General features: G+C 46.9%; 1 protein-coding gene across 1 annotated transcript in view; it reads left to right on the top strand.

The window, feature by feature from the left end:
* AKNAD1 (AKNA domain containing 1) overlaps positions 1-16,391 on the top strand; it is a 40,316-nt gene extending 23,925 nt beyond the window's left edge. The window contains exons 13-16 of the mRNA XM_066597160.1: positions 6,505-6,615; positions 6,936-7,059; positions 9,254-9,374; positions 15,253-16,391. Of these exons, the coding sequence (XP_066453257.1) occupies positions 6,505-6,615; positions 6,936-7,059; positions 9,254-9,374; positions 15,253-15,384 (488 nt within the window). The 3' untranslated portion in view covers positions 15,385-16,391. The remainder of the gene's footprint in view (positions 1-6,504; positions 6,616-6,935; positions 7,060-9,253; positions 9,375-15,252) is intronic.
* The last annotated feature ends 1,756 nt before the right edge of the window (positions 16,392-18,147 follow it).

Here is an 18,147-nt window from a genome sequence, read left to right as displayed (position 1 = left end):
TGGGATATTTCTTTGCAGTCTTTAGAGACCTCCTTTAAAGACATGTAGGACTTGAAGTGAACCTGTAATTACCCTGCTGGCCCTGGCAGCATTCTCTGCCTTGCTGGGCGAGTTTACTCAACATGCAGTTTATGGAACAATCACCTCAAAAGGCAGGTTGGGATCCATGAAAGGAAATGGTGTAGCGGCCATCGTGACCCATGTAAGCGCAGGTGTCTCCTTTCAAGGTGATTCATGTACCCCTATGAGTATTTTATTGGTGAGGCAGGCTGCGGCAGAGAGCAGCTTCTTAGAGACCCATATTAGCAGAGTAGGAACAGGCTGAGTTGGAGCTGACTCCGTTGGAGTGGAGATTCCCAACCCCGGTTTAAGGACCACTAGGTTCAAATAATAGTGTATTCAGTAAATCGTTGTACTACCACAACTGTGTCTCACATGGGAACCCCTCTTACATTTTCCTAAAACAATACACGGGTGCTTTCTAATATTTTGTCATTGAAGTGCACAGCACAATGTAAGAACAAGGCTTTGCATTGAATAAAGAATGTTCATTACAGAAGTTGTTATTCTGGATGGAATTGGTCTAAAGGAAATGTTTATCCTCATGAATAGTTTGGATGACCCCGTTCCAGTTATGTCCGTAAAATAAGATAAGTCTGTCACCATGAAATTTGGAAACAATAACGTTTAAACTCTGGCCTTTAGTATGTTTCCTGACTGAATGAAATGAACTAGTCCAAAGGTATTGTGCTGGAAATGTACAGTGTGAAGGTCAGACTACATGACAAAGGTCACTAACGTGTTAGCCTTACTTTATTACATGTAAATGCTGCCATGTTACACCGGTAACATGGCAGCATTTACAGGGATGAAGAAGCAAAGGAACCTTCTGTGTAAGGCTGCAGTGCAGGCACAATTCAATGCACACGGTCTTATGGTATGTGTTTTCTCCTGCATTTGAAGTCCACCCACCCCCCTGCTGCTTTCATCTCTGCTTAACCTGCACCATTGCTATTTCCTTGCATCTTTTCACTATTATGCGTATGGTATGTGTTTCTTGCCTAGCTTGACTACGGGCCATATTTGTGCATCTCCCCCCTTCATATAGTCTCACCCCCCACTTCTATGCCCATTTTTTAGTGTGGAGGTGTTATTTATGTAAGCGAGCCATAAAACCTCTGGGTGGGTCACTAGCCAGTTGCCTAACGAACCTAAATTGAACCAGCCCCTCCCAGGTGTTGGCTGCTGCTTGGTTTTAAAAGTAGTATCCCTTCACTGACACGCATGTGGCAGTGTACGCATGTGGTCCCTGTGCTGAAGTGTGCCCATGATCAAGTGTGACTTCCATGCAGTTTAACATGGCGAGAGACAGGTACGTCGCAAACCCTGCTTTAATTCCTTTCGCTTCAAAGCTATCGCTAACGCTGTCACCTCTCTCTTAATCCTTGCTCTCAGTCTCAGAACTTCTTTCAAGTGCCCACCTCCAGGGCACACTATTCACATCAGCCCCTCTCTCCTGTCCTCCCCTATGCACAGCCCGCACGCACTCTATACTTTCTTACTAAGCCTTACACCCCCTAACACCACGAACAAACATTACTGCCACCCCCACAAATCTCCTAATCATCTGCTCACGCTTGCTATTTTGCTGCTACTAGCAGCTGGGGATATCTCTCCCAATCCTGGCCCTCCCTCCACTGCTCCTAACTATTACCCCCTACCTGACTCACTAGGACACCCCTCAAGCCCAACTGCTAGCCCACGCATACGCTCCCCCGACTCCTTTCATTGTGCCCTCTGGAACTGCCAGTCAGCGTGTAATAAACTCCCCACCATCCACGACTATTTTACTGCCCATTCTTTTAATCTGCTCGCTCTCACAGAAACGTGGATCCAGCAGTCTGACACGGCCTCCCCTGCTGCACTGTCTTACAATGGCCTGCAATTCTCCCATACCCCGAGACCAGATGACAGGCGTGGCGGAGGAGTAGGTGCTCTTCTTTCCCCGAAATGCACCTACCAGGTCATCCCCCCCGTACCCTCACTCACTTTTCCATCATTTGAAGTACATATGCTACGGCTTTTCCGTCCGCTGTCCATGCGAGTAGCAGTTATCTACCGCCCCCCAGGTGCTCCTCGCCTGTTTTTGGATCACTTTGCGGCCTGGCTCCCCCACTTCCTATCCTGCGAAATCCCGACCCTCATCTTAGGCGACTTTAACATCCCCACTAACGACCCCAACTCCCCATCTGCCTCTCAGCTACTTTCACTCACCTCCTCCCTTGGTCTCTCTCAACTCACAGCCTCTCCCACTCACAGGGATGGCAATACTCTGGATCTGGTCTTCCTCCGGCTCTGCTCTGCTTCCAACTTCACTAACTCCCCTCTCCCACTCTCAGATCATTACCTCCTCTCTTTCTCTGTCACGCTCCCTAACATCTCTCCACACCCACCTACCTACCGTACCTACAGGAACTTTGAGGCCATTCACACACAAGACTTTGCTGAATCACTACAGTCCTCTCTGTCCCCCATCTCTCTCCTCTCCTGCCCCAACCTGGCTGCCGATCACTACAACACCGCTCTCAAACATGCCCTGGATGAAGCGGCGCCCCCCAGGACCCGAGCCATTCAATGTAGAACGCGGCAACCCTGGCTCACGCCTCAAACGCGCTTTATCCGGCGGTGCTCTAGAAGTGCTGAACGGCTGTGGAGGAAATCGCAAACGTCCGCAGACTTCCTCCACTACAAATTCATGCTCAGAACCTACAACCTCGCCCTCCACCACGCCAAACAAGTCTACTTCACCTCTCTCGTCTCCTCATTATCGCACAACCCTAAACGACTCTTCGATACTTTTCACACTCTTCTCAGCCCTAAACCGCAGCCCCCGGTGACGGATCTCAGTGCTGTTGAACTGGCTGCCTATTTCAAAAAGAAAATTGATGACATCCGTCAAGAAATAACTTCCAAATCCCAGACTAGCCCTGACCTTAGTCTTGTCAGCACTGCATCTAGCTCCTGCTCACTGTCTGTACTCAGACCAGCAACAGAGGAAGAAGTCTCCAAACTGCTCTTCTCTGCTCGCCCCACCACCTGCGCTAGCGACCCTCTCCCCTCACATCTCCTCCGATCCCTCTCCCCAGTGGTCATCTCCCATCTCACCACTATATTCAACCTCTCTCTGGCATCTTTCCCTCTTCTTTCAAACACGCCATCATATCCCCACTGCTAAAGAAGCCGACTCTTGACGCAACTGACATTGCCAATTACCGACCCATCTCAAACCTCCCCTTCATCTCCAAACTACTAGAACGGCTGGTTTACTCCCGCCTTGTAAGCTACCTATCAGAGAACTCTCTCCTCGACTGCCTACAGTCTGGCTTCCGACCCCAACACTCTACAGAAACTGCCCTTACAAGGGTATCAAACGACCTACTATCAGCCAAATCGAGGGGTGACTACTCCCTACTGATCCTCCTCGACCTCTCCGCAGCATTTGACACTGTTGACCACAAACTCCTCATCAGTATGCTTCGCTCCATCGGCCTAAAGGACACTGCTCTCTCTTGGTTATCCTCCTACCTATCTGACCGCTCTTTCAGTGTCTCCTTTGCTGGCTCTACCTCTCCTTCTCTTCCCCTTGCTGTTGGGGTCCCCCAAGGCTCGGTCCTTGGCCCCCTCCTTTTCTCTATCTACACAGCCCCTGTTGGACAAACCATCAGGAGCTTTGGCCTCCATTACCACCTCTATGCTGATGACACCCAGCTATACACCTCTTCCCGTGACATCTCTGCACCTTTCCTCCAAAACATCACCAACTGTCTGTCTGCTGTCTCTAACACGATGTCCTCTCTCTACCTAAAACTAAATCTCTCTAAAACTGACTTACTGGTGTTTCCTCCTTCCACCAACCGACCTCATCCTGACATCTCCATCTGAGTGTGTGGCGCCACCATAACTCCCAAACAACATGCCCGCTGCCTTGGGGTCATATTCGACTCAGATCTCTCATTTACCCCCTACATCCAATCAGTGGCCCGAACCTGTCAGCTGCACCTCAAGAACATCTCAAGAATCCGCTCTTTTCTCACCATAGACACGCTGAAAACGCTTATTGTTGCCCTCATCCACTCACGGCTCGACTATTGCAACTCATTGCTGATCGGCCTCCCCTGCACCAGACTCTACCCTCTCCAATCCATCCTGAATGCGGCAGCCAGGCTCATATTCCTGTCCAGCCGCTACTCAGATGCCTCTGCCCTGTGCCGGTCACTGCACTGACTGCCCGTTAAATATAGAATTCAATTTAAGCTTATTACCTTAATCCACAAAGCCCTCCACATTGCAGCGCCCCCCTATATTGCTTCCCTCATCTCCATCCATCACCCAGCCCGGGCTCTCCGCTCGGCAAACGAAACTAGACTGCACACCCCTCTAATTCGAACTTCTCACTCCCGCCTCCAAGACTTCTCCAGAGCAGCACCAGTCCTCTGGAATGCACTACCAAAGAACATCCGGGCAATCCAGGACTCGAAAAACTTCAGGCGTGCTCTAAAAACGCACCTCTTCAGGGATGCATACCGCATTCCCTAAACAAACTCCTCTATACACTGCCTGATAACATGCTCCCTGACCTACTGACCGAAATCCCTGCTAGCCATCATAAACCGCTCCTGTAGTCATATTGATCCTGCCGTCGCATAGCTAAATGTCTGACTGTTGTCTGTATATAGCATCCCTCACTCTCCATCACGCGATACTGTGCACACCTCCAGCCATTTTACCTTCTGTATCACCCCATTACTTGTAGTATGTAAGCTCGTTGGAGCAGGACCCTCACCCCTATTGTTTCCACCAACTGATTACGATTGTAACCGTGGTTCTGTAATTTTTTGTACTTTTGTCTTTCTGTATTCCCCCTGTCTATGTAAGCGCTGCGGAATATGTTGGCGCTATACAAATAAAGTTTATTATTATTATTATTATTATCTTAGGAACTTTGTGCCTTGATCCTATTGGGACCTGGGGGTTTGAGAGGGGCGTTCCTCCTGTCAAACCCCTAGCTTTCGGTGGCATCAAGATACAATAATACTCTGGGATGAGTTGTCATTTTGCTACAAAACTCGGCATGCAGTTATATCTCAGGCAGATGTACAAATGATCAGAGTTGGGGAGTGATTAGATGAACGATCTTGTCAACTGAGGTCCTAAAAGTGGTTCTACTCTTAGCCTATAAAAAGGCTCTCAGAGGCTGCTTGCGTGCTGTGGACCTCTTTTTCCACTTATGTAGAGCTTTTTGACCACTACATTCCTTTATGACGCAGTCAAGGAAATTTTGTCCAGTTAAGAGTTTGAGAGGGAGCACATTATTGGAATGTGAGAAGCTGGATGGTCGAATCGACCTATTGCCTGCCACCTGGACTGTTCTGACGAGACTGTCAAGAGGTGTTGGGACCAGTGGATGCATGAGGGCACACACACAAGGTGACAGGGCTCAGAATGCCCTCAACAGACCATCCAACAAGCATGAGCAGCTCCAACTGTTTCATTGTATGCTATCCAGAGACAGGTGACACCAGGCTTCTGTGTCTGTGGGAACCATTTTTAGGAGCTTGGGTGAAGGACATTTGATTTCACAGTGCCCATTTGGCACGCCAACTTTGACAGCCTACAAGCCTACCATCTAGGGGCTCAGTTACAACAAATATGGACTGATGTGCTCCAGAATATCATACAGAACCAGTGTGCCTCCATGCCTGCCTGTATCACATCTTGTATCCAAGTTAGAGGCACTATAAAAGGGTACTAGAGTCTCCATGCCCACCCGTATCATATCTTGTATCCAAGCTAGAGGTAGTACAACAGGGTACTAGAGCCTCCATACCCACCTGTATCACATTTTGTATCCCAGCTAGAGGCAGTACAACAGGGTACTAGAGCCTCCATGCCTGCCTGTATCACATCTTGTATCCAAGTTAGAGGCGGTACAACAGGGTAGCTTCAAGGGGTCAGTTTTCCATAATAAATTTTTCTTTTTCTCTAGCTCTGATATTGTAATCCCTTACATGCGACAATCACACATAAAGTTTCATTCGATTCTGACTTCTTCCTGATTTTTTTGACAATGAGTGTATATTGATGTAGCCAAAATACTTACATGTTTTTAGTATATGTCCTAAGTTTGTATAACTAAGGATATAATGTCCTATATGTAAGTCTTTTCACGAACACGATGCACCCATTCCTCTGCTACAGGGGTCTCCCAGAACTTTTCCCTTTGCATAAACCACCAGTGTTCTGAAATTTCTTGCTGCATGGATGCTCACGTGATGCTGACATCACAAAAAGTTGCGGTCACAAAAATTTTCATCCCAACTCTATGCTACTATACAGAATTGGGTGGCCATTTCTTTAACGCTTTTGGTTGTATATAACGTTGAAAGTGTCTATTTTTTTAAAGAAACTCTGTAGAAGTTTAGCTTGTCTCTTGTTCTGGTCTAGGTAATGGGACACAGAATACCTTGAACCCGGAGTGGTTGGTGTCTTCACGTTCTGGTTTGTTCCAATGCAGATCAAAAAGCTCCATCAGTGACAAGACTGGGGTCTATGAAGGTACAATATCATTGTTTCTAAACTCCTTTTATTGTGGAATAAAAGAACATATCAAATCTTCTTACTCAGTAACAGATCCGAGTGTAACGTGGTTCCAATATACGAATAGATTAGAGTTACATAAAACGGTGTACACTGTATAACATAGTTGAAGGTACACTATAATTTTAGAGTCCGCATATAATCTAGAGACCTGATATACACTTCTTAAAACTATCTTCGGCTCTTTGCAGTTGTGATGCAATAAAATTCTGATACGTTTTATATATTTTTTTTCTTTGATTTGCATAAAATATGAACATGCATATATTTGTACACAGAATATCCTAAACAGAAGTCATTGTGGCCTTCTAAACTTCCACTACATGTACAGAATCAAAGTAGTCTGTCCAATAGGCTAGATCACATACGCAACAATATCAGCCACTGCATGCCCTCCAGCAGGTGAGTTCTTTCCATTGGTCTTTACATATCGTAACTTTAAAGTTCAGTTGTGCTTTCATGTCCATTCATATGGACATAATGGAGAAGTGGGAAGGGGGACTTGTTATTTGTAGAGCTTTCAGGCAATTTATTTTTATTACCTTCCAACACTCATTTTACCGACCTCAGAAGGATGGAAGGATGAATCAACCTTGAGGCGGTTACCTAAACCAAGCGAGGATTGAACCTGCAACCTTCAGGTCGTGAGTGAGAGCTTAGGACTGCATTATGCTGGCTTAACACTGCGCCACATAATACATATTTTGGTCTGATTTATTGTGAATTGGTGCTCATTTTATGCTCGTAAACACGTAGCATGATTACGCACATAAAAAAAATACAAAAAATTCAATTTCTTGCGTAGATATACAGCAAATATGCAGGGTTCCTGTGTACTTACTGCCTATTTAAACAAACCCATTGATTTCAATGGGCTTTTTCGATGCATAATATGCACCAAAATCGGACATGCTGAATTTTTTTTTCAAGCCACTGAAAATAGTGTTAAAAATACGCATATGTGAAGGAACTCATTGAAAACAATGGGTCCTCTGTTACTGCCATCATATTATTCACTAATATCATCTATTGATCCATTATGGTTTTTAGAACGCTAAGGGTACTTTTACGCGGAGTGACAAATTGTTGGAATCAGTGAACAATGACAGAGTCGTTTGCTTTAAAATGCCGCTAGTTTACACACGCAGATATAACTTACTTTTTTTTTTGTCATTCACTCGATTGTTGATCCTTCAGGGGACTGTGCCAGCGAATGCTAATGACTGATCACTTTTACATGTATTGACTTGCAAATGACTGAACGATGAGTTTTGTGTCTGCATAAATGAACGATGAGCGATAAGCAAATGACTTCTCATTCGCCATTCAATCATCGGCCATGTTTACACTAAAGGATTATTGTTCAGCTTTCACAATGCAACAATTTTTGAACAATAATCGTTCCATGTAAAAGGGTCCTAAGGCTAAGGTTATACAGGCGACACAGCTCATGCAATAGCATCCTTAGGGTGTATTCCCACAAGCGTATATCAGCCCACCGCTTTCACAGTCGGCTGATATACAATACGATCTGATGCATTGGATTCCAATGCATTGGATCACATGGCCGTATTCCCATGACATAAAACCGTCCAGCCGGGCCAAAATAGCACCGGGTGCTTTTACGTTGGGCCCAAAAGATAGTCCTGGAACTATCTTTTGGGCCAGAACACGTCAGCCACTGCATGGGCTCCTATGGAATCCAATGACAGCAGCCAGAGAAGGGAGGTGGGGGGGAATTTAGCAGCGTGACTTCTAAACTTTCTCCCTCTACTTTCCTCCCTTTCAGCTAATTGCAATGGGAGAGGGCAGGATGGGGGCAGACCTAAGTGCCCCCTGTTCTGCCCCCCCTCATTGCTGGCTGCAGACAAGGGGCGGGAGCTTAGCTCCGCCCCTTCCCATTTCAAACAGCCAGAGGGGAGGAGAGTGGAGGTGAGCCGGCAATGGGGAGGGAAGGGGCAACGGCATGGCGGCCTCTGCATATATGCGCCGGGGGGCCATGCCATCTGAATGAGTGCACAACTGTTAGATTTATGTTCCTGTTCACGGGTTTTTACTCCTCAGATCGTAGTGTATATCGGCCGGCTGTGGAAACGGTGGCCAACATACGCTCATGGGAATAAACCTAAGGGTGTATTCACATAAACGATTTTCCGGTCCCAAATCGTATGGAAATAGAACACATTCATTTGACTGGGTGTTTTCACATGGGCTTTTTTTTTTACTAGGACAAAGAGCCAGACAAAAATATCACAGCATGTCCTATTTTAGTGCAATTATCAAATGGAAATTGCCCATTCAAGTCTATAGGTGTGATTAAAAAATGAGTCGCACTCATTTAATGTGCCTGGGCCCCATTTTTTTCGGATGTAACCATAAAAAGTGTGCAGAACCTTTTAATTACGTCATTTGGCCCATCATGCATTTTTCAGCACACTTAAAAAACCAGCTGCAAAACAAATGAAAACCACGCAAAAAAAAAATCATGCAAAAATTGCCCCCTCCCAAAAAAAAAAATCTGTCAGTTTTTTTTTTCAGTTGTGAAAAATCAGTGTGAATATACCCTTCCATAAATGTTGCATTGCATGTTTTTCAGATCCAGCGGGCAATCATTTGTTTCCCACCGCTCCCACCTGGTTAACTCCACTGTATCGACTTTACAAAGAAAAAGATGGAAGAACAACAAGCTAAACGATGACGACTACCGAGACTACAAGGTAATAGTCTCTTTCCAGGTTGGCTTGCCATCTTCCAAGCATGGAAACTGGCTGCAGCAACATCTGCTACGATCACTTATTGTATAGTACATGTAGTAATAACTTACTGACTATAACCTCTGACTACAGTGAGCATGATGGATTGATGGGAGGCAGCGAAAATCTACATGTCCTCAAAGTTGTTGTCCATTTTTAAACTATTGATGGCTTTTCTGCAGGATAAGTCATCAATAGAGATGAGCGAACACCAAAATGCTCAGGTGCTCGTTACTCGAGACGAACTTTCCGCGATGCTCAAGGGTTCGTTTCGAGTAACGAACCCCATTGAAGTCAATGGGCGACTCGAGCATTTTTGTATATCGCCGATGCTCGCTAAGGTTTTTATTTGTGAAAATCTGGGCAATTCAAGAAAGTGATGGGAACGACACAGCAACGGATAGGGCAGGCGAGGTGCTACATGTTGGGCTGCATCTCAAGTTCCCAGGTCCCACTATTAAGCCACAATAGCGGCAAGAGTGCCCCCCCCCTCCCAACAATTTTTACTTCTGAAAAACCCTCATTAGCAAGGCATACCTTAGCTAAGCACCACACTACCTCCAACAAAGCACAATCACTGCCTGCATGACACTCCGCTGCCACTTCTCCTGGGTTACATGCTGCCCAACCCCCCTGCACGACCCAGTGTCCACAGCGCACAGCAAAGTGTCCCTGCGCAGCCTTCAGCTGCCCTCATGCCACACCACCCTCATGTCTATTTATAAGTGCGTCTGCCATGAGGAGGAACCGCAGGCACACATTGCAGAGGGTTGGCACGGCCGGCAGCGACCCTCTTTAAAAGGGGTGGGGCGATAGCCCATAATGCTGTACAGAAGCAATGAGAAATCCAATCCTGTGCCACCTCCATCAGGAGCTGCACACGTGGGCATAGCAATGGGGAACCCATGTGCCACACACTATTCATTCTGTCAAGGTGTCTGCATGCCCCAGTCAGACCGGGGTTTTTTATAAATAGTCACAGGCAGGTACAACTCCGCAATGGGAATTCCGTGTGCACCCACAGCATGGGTGGCTCCCTGGAACCCACCGGCTGTACATAAATAAATCCCATTGCATTGCCCATCACAGCTGAGGTAACGTCAGGTTTAATGCAGGTGGGCTTCATCCCACACTGCATGCCCCAGTCAGACTGGGGTTCTTTAGAAGTGGACACATGCAGTTACAACTCCGTGTAGACCAACAGCATGGGTGGGTCCCAGGAAGCCACCGGCGGTACATAAATATATCCCATTGCATTGCCCATCACAGCTGAGGTAACATCCGATTAAATGCAGGTGGTCTTCGGCCCACACTGCATGCCCCAGTCTGACCGGGGTTTTTAATACATAGACACTGGCAGGTACAAATCCCTAATGTGAAGTCCCTGCGGACCCACAGCATGGGTGGCTCCCTGGAACCCACCGGCGGTACATAAATAAATCCCATTGCATTGCCCATCACAGCTGAGGTAATGTCAGGTTTAATGCAGGTGGGCTTCGGCCCACACTGCATGACCCAGTCAGACTGGGGTTCTTTAGAAGTGTACACATGCAGTTACAAATCCGTGTGGACCGACAGCATTGGTGGGTCCCAGGAAGCCACCTGCGGTACATAAATATATCCCATTGCAGTGCCCAGCACAGCAGAGGTTACGTCAGGTTTAATGCAGGTGGGCTTCGGCCCACACTGCATGCCCCAGTCAGACTGGGGTTCTTTAGAAGTGGACACATGCAGTTACAACTCCCTGTGGAACGACAGCATGGGTGGCTCCCTGGAACCCACCGGCGGTACATAAATATATCCCATTGCAGTGCCCAGCACAGCTGAGGTAACGTCAGCTTTAATGCAGGTGGGCTAAAAATTACTAGGATTACATTGTAGGCGAGGGCCCAAAAAAATTGGTGTACCAACAGTACAAATGTACTTCAGAAAAATTGCCCATGCCCAACCAAGAGGGCAGGTGAAACCCATTAATCGCTTTGGTTAATGTGGCTTAATTTGTAACTAGGCCTGTAGGCGGCCCAGTTAAAATAAAAATTGGTTCAGGTGCAAGTTTCAACGCTTTATTGAATTGAGAATTGAAATGTATAAACATTGTTTACAAAAGTAATATGACTGAGCCTTGTGGGCCTAAGAAAAATTGCCCGTTCGGCGTGATTACATGAGGTTTCAGGAGAATGAATATAATACACAGATTGATGAAGCTAAAAGGTCCCCGTTTTTTATGGTGATAGAGAACGATGCTTCCATCCGCGGGTGCAGCCTACGTATTGTTTAGGTATCGCTGCTGTAGAAGAGAACTCTGGGGAAATCCAGGCTTTGTTCATCTTTATGATTGTAAGCCTGTCGGCACTGTCGGTTGACAGGCGGGTACGCTTATCCGTGATGATTCCCCCAGCCGCACTAAACACCCTCTCTGACAGGACGCTAGCCGCAGGACAAGCAAGCACCTCCAGGGCATACAGCGCGAGTTCAGGCCATGTGTCCAGCTTCGACACCCAGTAGTTGTAGGGGGCAGAGGCGTCACGGAGGACGGTCGTGCGATCGGCTACGTACTCCCTCACCATCCTTTTACAGTGCTCCTGCCGACTCAGCCTTGACTGGGGAGCGGTGACACAGTCTTGCTGGGGAGCCATAAAACTCTCAAAGGCCTTGCATAGTGTTCCCCTGCCTGTGCTGTACATGCTGCCTGATCTCCGCGCCTCCCCTGCTACCTGGCCCTCGGAACTGCGCCTTCTGCCACTAGCGCTGTCGGATGGGAATTTTACCATCAGTTTGTCCGCCAGGGTCCTGTGGTATAGCATCACTCTCGAACCCCTTTCCTCTTCGGGTATGAGACTGGAAAGGTTCTCCTTATACCGTGGGTCGAGCAGTGTGTACACCCAGTAATCCGTAGTGGCCAGAATGCGTGTAACGCGAGGGTCACGAGAAAAGGCATCCTAACATGAAGTCAGCCATGTGTGCCAGGGTACCTGTACGCAACACATGGCTGTCCTCACTAGGAAGATCACTTTCAGGATCCTCCTCTTCCTCAGGCCATAAACGCTGAAAGGATGACAGGCAAGCAGCATGGGTACCCTCAGCAGTGGGCCAAGCTATCTCTTCCCCCTCCTCCTCATGCTCCTCCCCCTCCTCAACGCGCTGAGATATAGACATGAGGGTGCTCTGACTATCCAGCGACATACTGTCTTCCCCCGCTCCGTTTCCGAGCGCAAAGCGTCTGCCTTTATGCTTTGCAGGGAACTTCTCAAGAGGCATAGCAGTGGAATGGTGACGCTAATGATTGCAGCATCCCCGCTCACCATCGGGGTAGACTCCTCAAAGTTTCCAAGGACCTGGCAGATGTCTGCCAACCAGGCCCACTCTTCTGTAAAGAATTGAGGAGGCTGACTCCCACTACGCCGCCCATGTTGGAGTTGGTATTCCACTATAGCTCTACGCTGCTCATAGAGCCTGGCCAACATGTGGAGCGTAGAGTTCCACCGTGTGGGTACGTCGCACAGCAGTCGGTGCACTGGCAGATGAAACCGATGTTGCAGGGTCCGCAGGGTGGCAGCGTCCGTCTTGGACTTGCGGAAATGTGCGCTGAGCCGGCGCACCTTTCCGAGCAGGTCTGACAAGCGTGGGTAGCTTTTCAGAAACCGCTGAACCACCAAATTAAAGACGTGGGCCAGGCATGGCACGTGCGTGAGGCTGCCGAGCTGCAGAGCCGCCACCAGGTTACGGCCGTTGTCACACACGACCATGCCCGGTTGGAGGCTCAGCGGCGAAAGCCAGCAGTTCGTGGGCCGTGTGCCTCTTCTCTCCTAAGCTGAGTAGTTTCAGCACGGCCTGCTGACGCTTGCCCACCGCTGTGCTGCCACGCCGCGCGACACCGACTGCTGGCGACGTCCTGCTGCTGCTGCTGACACATCTAGATTGCGAGACAGAGGTTGAGGAGGACGACTGTGCTGCCACGCCGCGCGACACCGACTGCTGGCGACGTCCTGCTGCTGCTGACACATCTAGATTGCGAGACAGAGGTTGAGGAGCTGGGGCCCGCAATTCTGGGGGTGGGTAGGAGGTGAGCGGTCCCAGGCTCTGACTCGGTCCGAGCCTCCACTAAAATCACCCAATGTGCCGTCAGGAAGATATAGTGGCCCTGCCCGCTGTGCTTGTCCACGTGTCCGTTGTTAAGTGGACCTTGGCAGTAACCGCGTTGGTGATGGCGCATACAATGTTGCGAGAGACGTGGTCGTGCAGGGCTGGGACGGCACATCGGGAAAAGTAGTGGCAACTGGGAACCGAGTAGCGCGGGGCCGCCGCCATCATGTTTTTGAAAGCCTCCGTTTCCACAAGCCTATACGGCAGCCTTTTGGAGTGTGGATATCATTTGGAACCATGGCTCTATATGAAAGACTTGCATGCAGTATAATTGTCTCTGATTCTGCTTTATTAGCTGTTTTGTACATAATGAGATTTTAAAAATTCAGTCTATACAATGCAGTTTTTACGGGATGCTGCAGTTTTTGAAAGCCTCAGATTAGCCGATTAATATAAATGTTTGATGCAGATTTGCCACAGTGGAAGATAAAAATGACATTAAGAGCTATGATTGTGGTTTTCACATACTATAGTACAACGTAGTTTTCCATTACCAAAATTCTAGAAATCATTTCACGCAACAACTTCAATAAGGGTGGTTTGATACACAGCGTGTTTTGAGGAAAAAAAAGAAGTGTACTTAAGAAGTGGATTTAAGATGAACGGAAAATATAAAGGAAGGACTTGTACTTCTCCTTCCTGCTTGATCCACTTCTGACTTTGGCTCTAAAAACTGCATCAATAACTGCAGTTAGATCTAAAACCTTAGTGAAAGAAAGCAAGCACTTCTCATAGGCTACCTACACAAGGGTGAGTACGATATTGGCCTGTGAAACTCGGCCCATATCGTGCTTGCCAACGTGCGATTTACCCGAGGGAAGCAGCGATCCTCTGGCACAACTCTCAGCCATGTTGGAGGATCACCAAGTGTCCCCCATTGTTTTCAATGGGAAACCTTGCATCGCTCGGTATGCACATCATACGGCGTGCGTTTTCCTGTCCCATTGAAAACAATGGGCAATGCGTTCAGAGGAACACAAAAATATACAACATGCCGTGAAGAGTAGAGGGAGATAATTACCTCATGTGATCTAGACTCTATGCATCTCTTAATACATCCCAGAACTGTGTTTGCCTTTTTTTTTTTTTTTTTTTTTTTGCTACTGCTTCATACTGTTGACTCATGTTCAGTCTGTGATCTATTAGTATACCAAGGTCTTTCTCACATGTGCTGCTTAGCTCAATTCCTCCCAATCTGTATGTTTTTCCGATTTTTCTTGCCCAGTTGTAGGACTTTGCATTTCTGTTAAATACTATTCTGTAAGTTGCTACCCACTGTTCAAGCTTGTCCAGACCTTTTTGAATCCTCCCTTTCCCTCCTACAGTGTTTGCTATCCCTCTTAGCGTTGTGTCATGGGCAAACTTGATCAGTTTCCCCTCAATGCCCTCCTCTAGATCATTTATAAAAATGTTGAATAACACTGGGCGCACTTCTAATGAAGCCTGCTTCTCTAACTCCTGGCAATCAGCTTTTATTGTTGCGGGAAGCCAGGTCTGGCTTTTGTAGGGAAAACGTAACAGTAGACGCTGGCTATAGAATAAATGGATGTGTCACAGAGCGTGAGCTGCCCCTACATAGTGAGACAACCACTTAAATGTTTACATAGAGGGATTATAACGTCTGTATGATTGGTTTAGTCTTTGGTTTGTTGCATAAATATGATTTTTAAATATTATGTTCTCTTATTTTTATGTGCAGATCTTGAATTATGTTTTGGATAACGCTTTGAGAACAGCTAAGAACATGCAGAAAACTACAGAGAGAATGGTGCAGAAATTGGCTACAGATTTGGTTAACCCCACTTATTGCGACTCCTCCTACACAGTGTAAAAGAACATGCAGTGCTAAAGAAATGATGATTCAAAAGATGGCTCTGTATTAATCTCTGTCAGCAGAGGTCTTGTAACAGCGCCATATGAGTTATATGCAGGGATGTCATCCTAAAAGAAAAACTGTCAGGTCTGAAGAGGCAGAAGGGGGCGGAGCTATCCAATCTCGCAGAGTATTTGTGCATGTGTTTATGAGGGATGAAATAACTCGCACAACAAGGCTGCACCTCCAAAAATCAGTAAAATATACACTTTTATGGTAATCAAGATAACTCAAAGTCAAGTTATTTAAAAATACTTAAAAATCAACCTATAAACTGCATGGACCAGAGACAAACATTTCAGACTTCCATGTGTGTACCCCCGTGCTGGACTTTCCGTAAGGGTGCGTTCACAAGTTGTGGAAACGCTACGGAAATCTAGCAGAAAAGCTTACTATCAAAGTGAACAGGAATAAAGGAAATCCCGTTCACATGTGGAGGAAAAGAATGCTGCAGATTTTCAACTGTAACTGTAATCTGCAGATTTGCTGTGGATCCACTGCAACATTTCCACAATGTGTGAATGCACCCTACAGAGGGTTTGGATGCACAGTCTCTCTAAACTAAAACAGCCATTATCTCATCATTCTACTGATAACTCATTATTGGATATTTTGTAAAAAAAAATAACAGGTAGCGTTATTAATGTTGTATAAGGTAGTTCTAGACCAAGCATGGGTAGAGTCCACCATGGAGCTATAGTGAAGAAAAGATCCTGTTTTCTCCATGTACAGTGTATAGAAGAGAGTGGGAAGTGCAGGTGGACCGTATGAAATGGTCCCGCGGTGACAGACTGACGTGGAGAAAGTCAGTGCAGCAGAATTTAAAACCTCACTTGAAACATAAGTATTTGTTACTATCGCGCCACAGGAGGGTACTTTACTTAAATGGTTCATAACACAGTAAGAAACATTCGAGGCTCTAGACCATGCAGCTCTAGCACCAGCTCTAGCACCCACTCGTAGACATTGGGGTTTTTTTTGCCCGAAAGGATAAGACTTTCGCTCCCGACACCCCCCCCCCCCCCCCCCCCCCCCTCCAGCCCAGTAACACTGACTCTAACTAAGTAGCGCAGACTTTAACTGGAACAGCCTTACCGTCCATGCAGGATCAACTCAGTCTTTCATCACAAAGCGACACTGGTGAATCTCTGGAGCCACACTCATCACTACATGGACAATAACACTTACAGCTTCTCTCTGGAGGTAAGATCTCTGATCCCTTTATCCTTGAGAGAGCAAAGACCAAAACTCCCTCCACTCTTTGGTTGCACTCGCTGCTCAAGATTTACACACACGTTAATGCAAGATCAGCCTGTTTATATCATCCATTCTCATCAACTTTAGACTAATGTGCGTGAGCACCTCAAGGTTCTTGTCTTACAACAGAGGTTATTATTGACTAGATTTCAACTAAAACGATTGGTCGATGTTTAACAATAAATCGTTTTAGGTGAATGATGGCAGACTATCATCACCTTGAAAGAAGTCGGCCATATTTGAAAACTCTGTCCGATAGTCAGATGAAAGCTCTTCCTTGCTAGGCAGATCATTCATCCTTCGCCGGGTCTCATTGAACATGTATGGCTAGTTTGGACAACTGTGATGACCAATATGGAATAAAAGGTGTATGGCCTTATTTCAAGAGAGTTAGTGGTAATCTAAAGTGAGCTTTTCTATGCAGTCTGACCATTATACTGTATACCTCCAGCACAATGCCTTTGGACTAGGTAATTTAATTCAGTCAGCAAACAGGAAACATACTAAAGGCCAGAGTTTTAATGCTATTGTTTTCAAATATGAAGGTGACAGACTTATTTTATCTTTTGATCGGCTGCCTGTTCACAGAGAATGGAGGTGGGCGGCCAGAAAAGATCTCCGATGCCTTCCGCCTCCATTTACTGAATGATGATCACTCTTGTGTGCGACCAATAATCGTCCCATGTAAAGTAAATGGCTTACTAAGTGTTCTGCCAGTTTGCCAGTTCTGACTGTACTAATCCCTCTACCCCCTCCCCCACTCTCATTGCTTCATCCCCGATCTTGACTGAAATGTTAATACAATCTGTCTCTATCATGTTGTTTTTGTACAGCTTGAAAAAAGGCTCATTTAGACACAACGATTATCGCTCAAAATTCACTTAAAAGCCGTCTTTTGAGCGATAATCGTTGTGTGTGACTGCACCGACATCATGCAGTTTTCGCTATGCCGTTGCTCATCGTCTTTCAGCGTGCTGAAAGACTACGATGAGCCTTATCCGGGATTCACAGCAGGATACAGCTGATACTATTGTTTCAGCTGTATCCCGCTCCCTGATGACAGGCTGGGTATGAAGAGAGGTCCAGCTCTGTTCTCCATACCCGGGACGGAGCGCTTGGCTGTATACCAGCTGGGCGTTCCGTGCAGAAAACAGCTGGATGCAGAAGACAAGCAGGGACGACCCACTTGTCTTCTGCATCCTCCGCTTCGAGCGCTCGGCTGTATGACAGCCAGGCGCTCGGAGCCGGGGAACAGCTGTATGCAGAAGACAAGCAGGGATACCCCGCTTGTCTCCTGCATCCTCCGCTCCGAGCGCCTGGCTGTATAACACCCTGCTTGTCTTCTGCATCCTCCGCTGGCAGTGCAAGGTGATCGCTCATCTTGAGCGATCATCGTGCACTGTAAATGACACAACAATGATCGCTCAAAAGTCGCTTGAGCGTCATTTTTTGAGCGATTATTGT

This window comes from Eleutherodactylus coqui, chromosome 3 (assembly GCF_035609145.1).
Source record: "Eleutherodactylus coqui strain aEleCoq1 chromosome 3, aEleCoq1.hap1, whole genome shotgun sequence".
In the NCBI taxonomy this organism is placed as follows: domain Eukaryota; kingdom Metazoa; phylum Chordata; class Amphibia; order Anura; family Eleutherodactylidae; genus Eleutherodactylus; species Eleutherodactylus coqui.
Note: the sequence above shows the minus strand (reverse complement) of the source record. Positions and strands in the feature narration are given on the sequence as shown.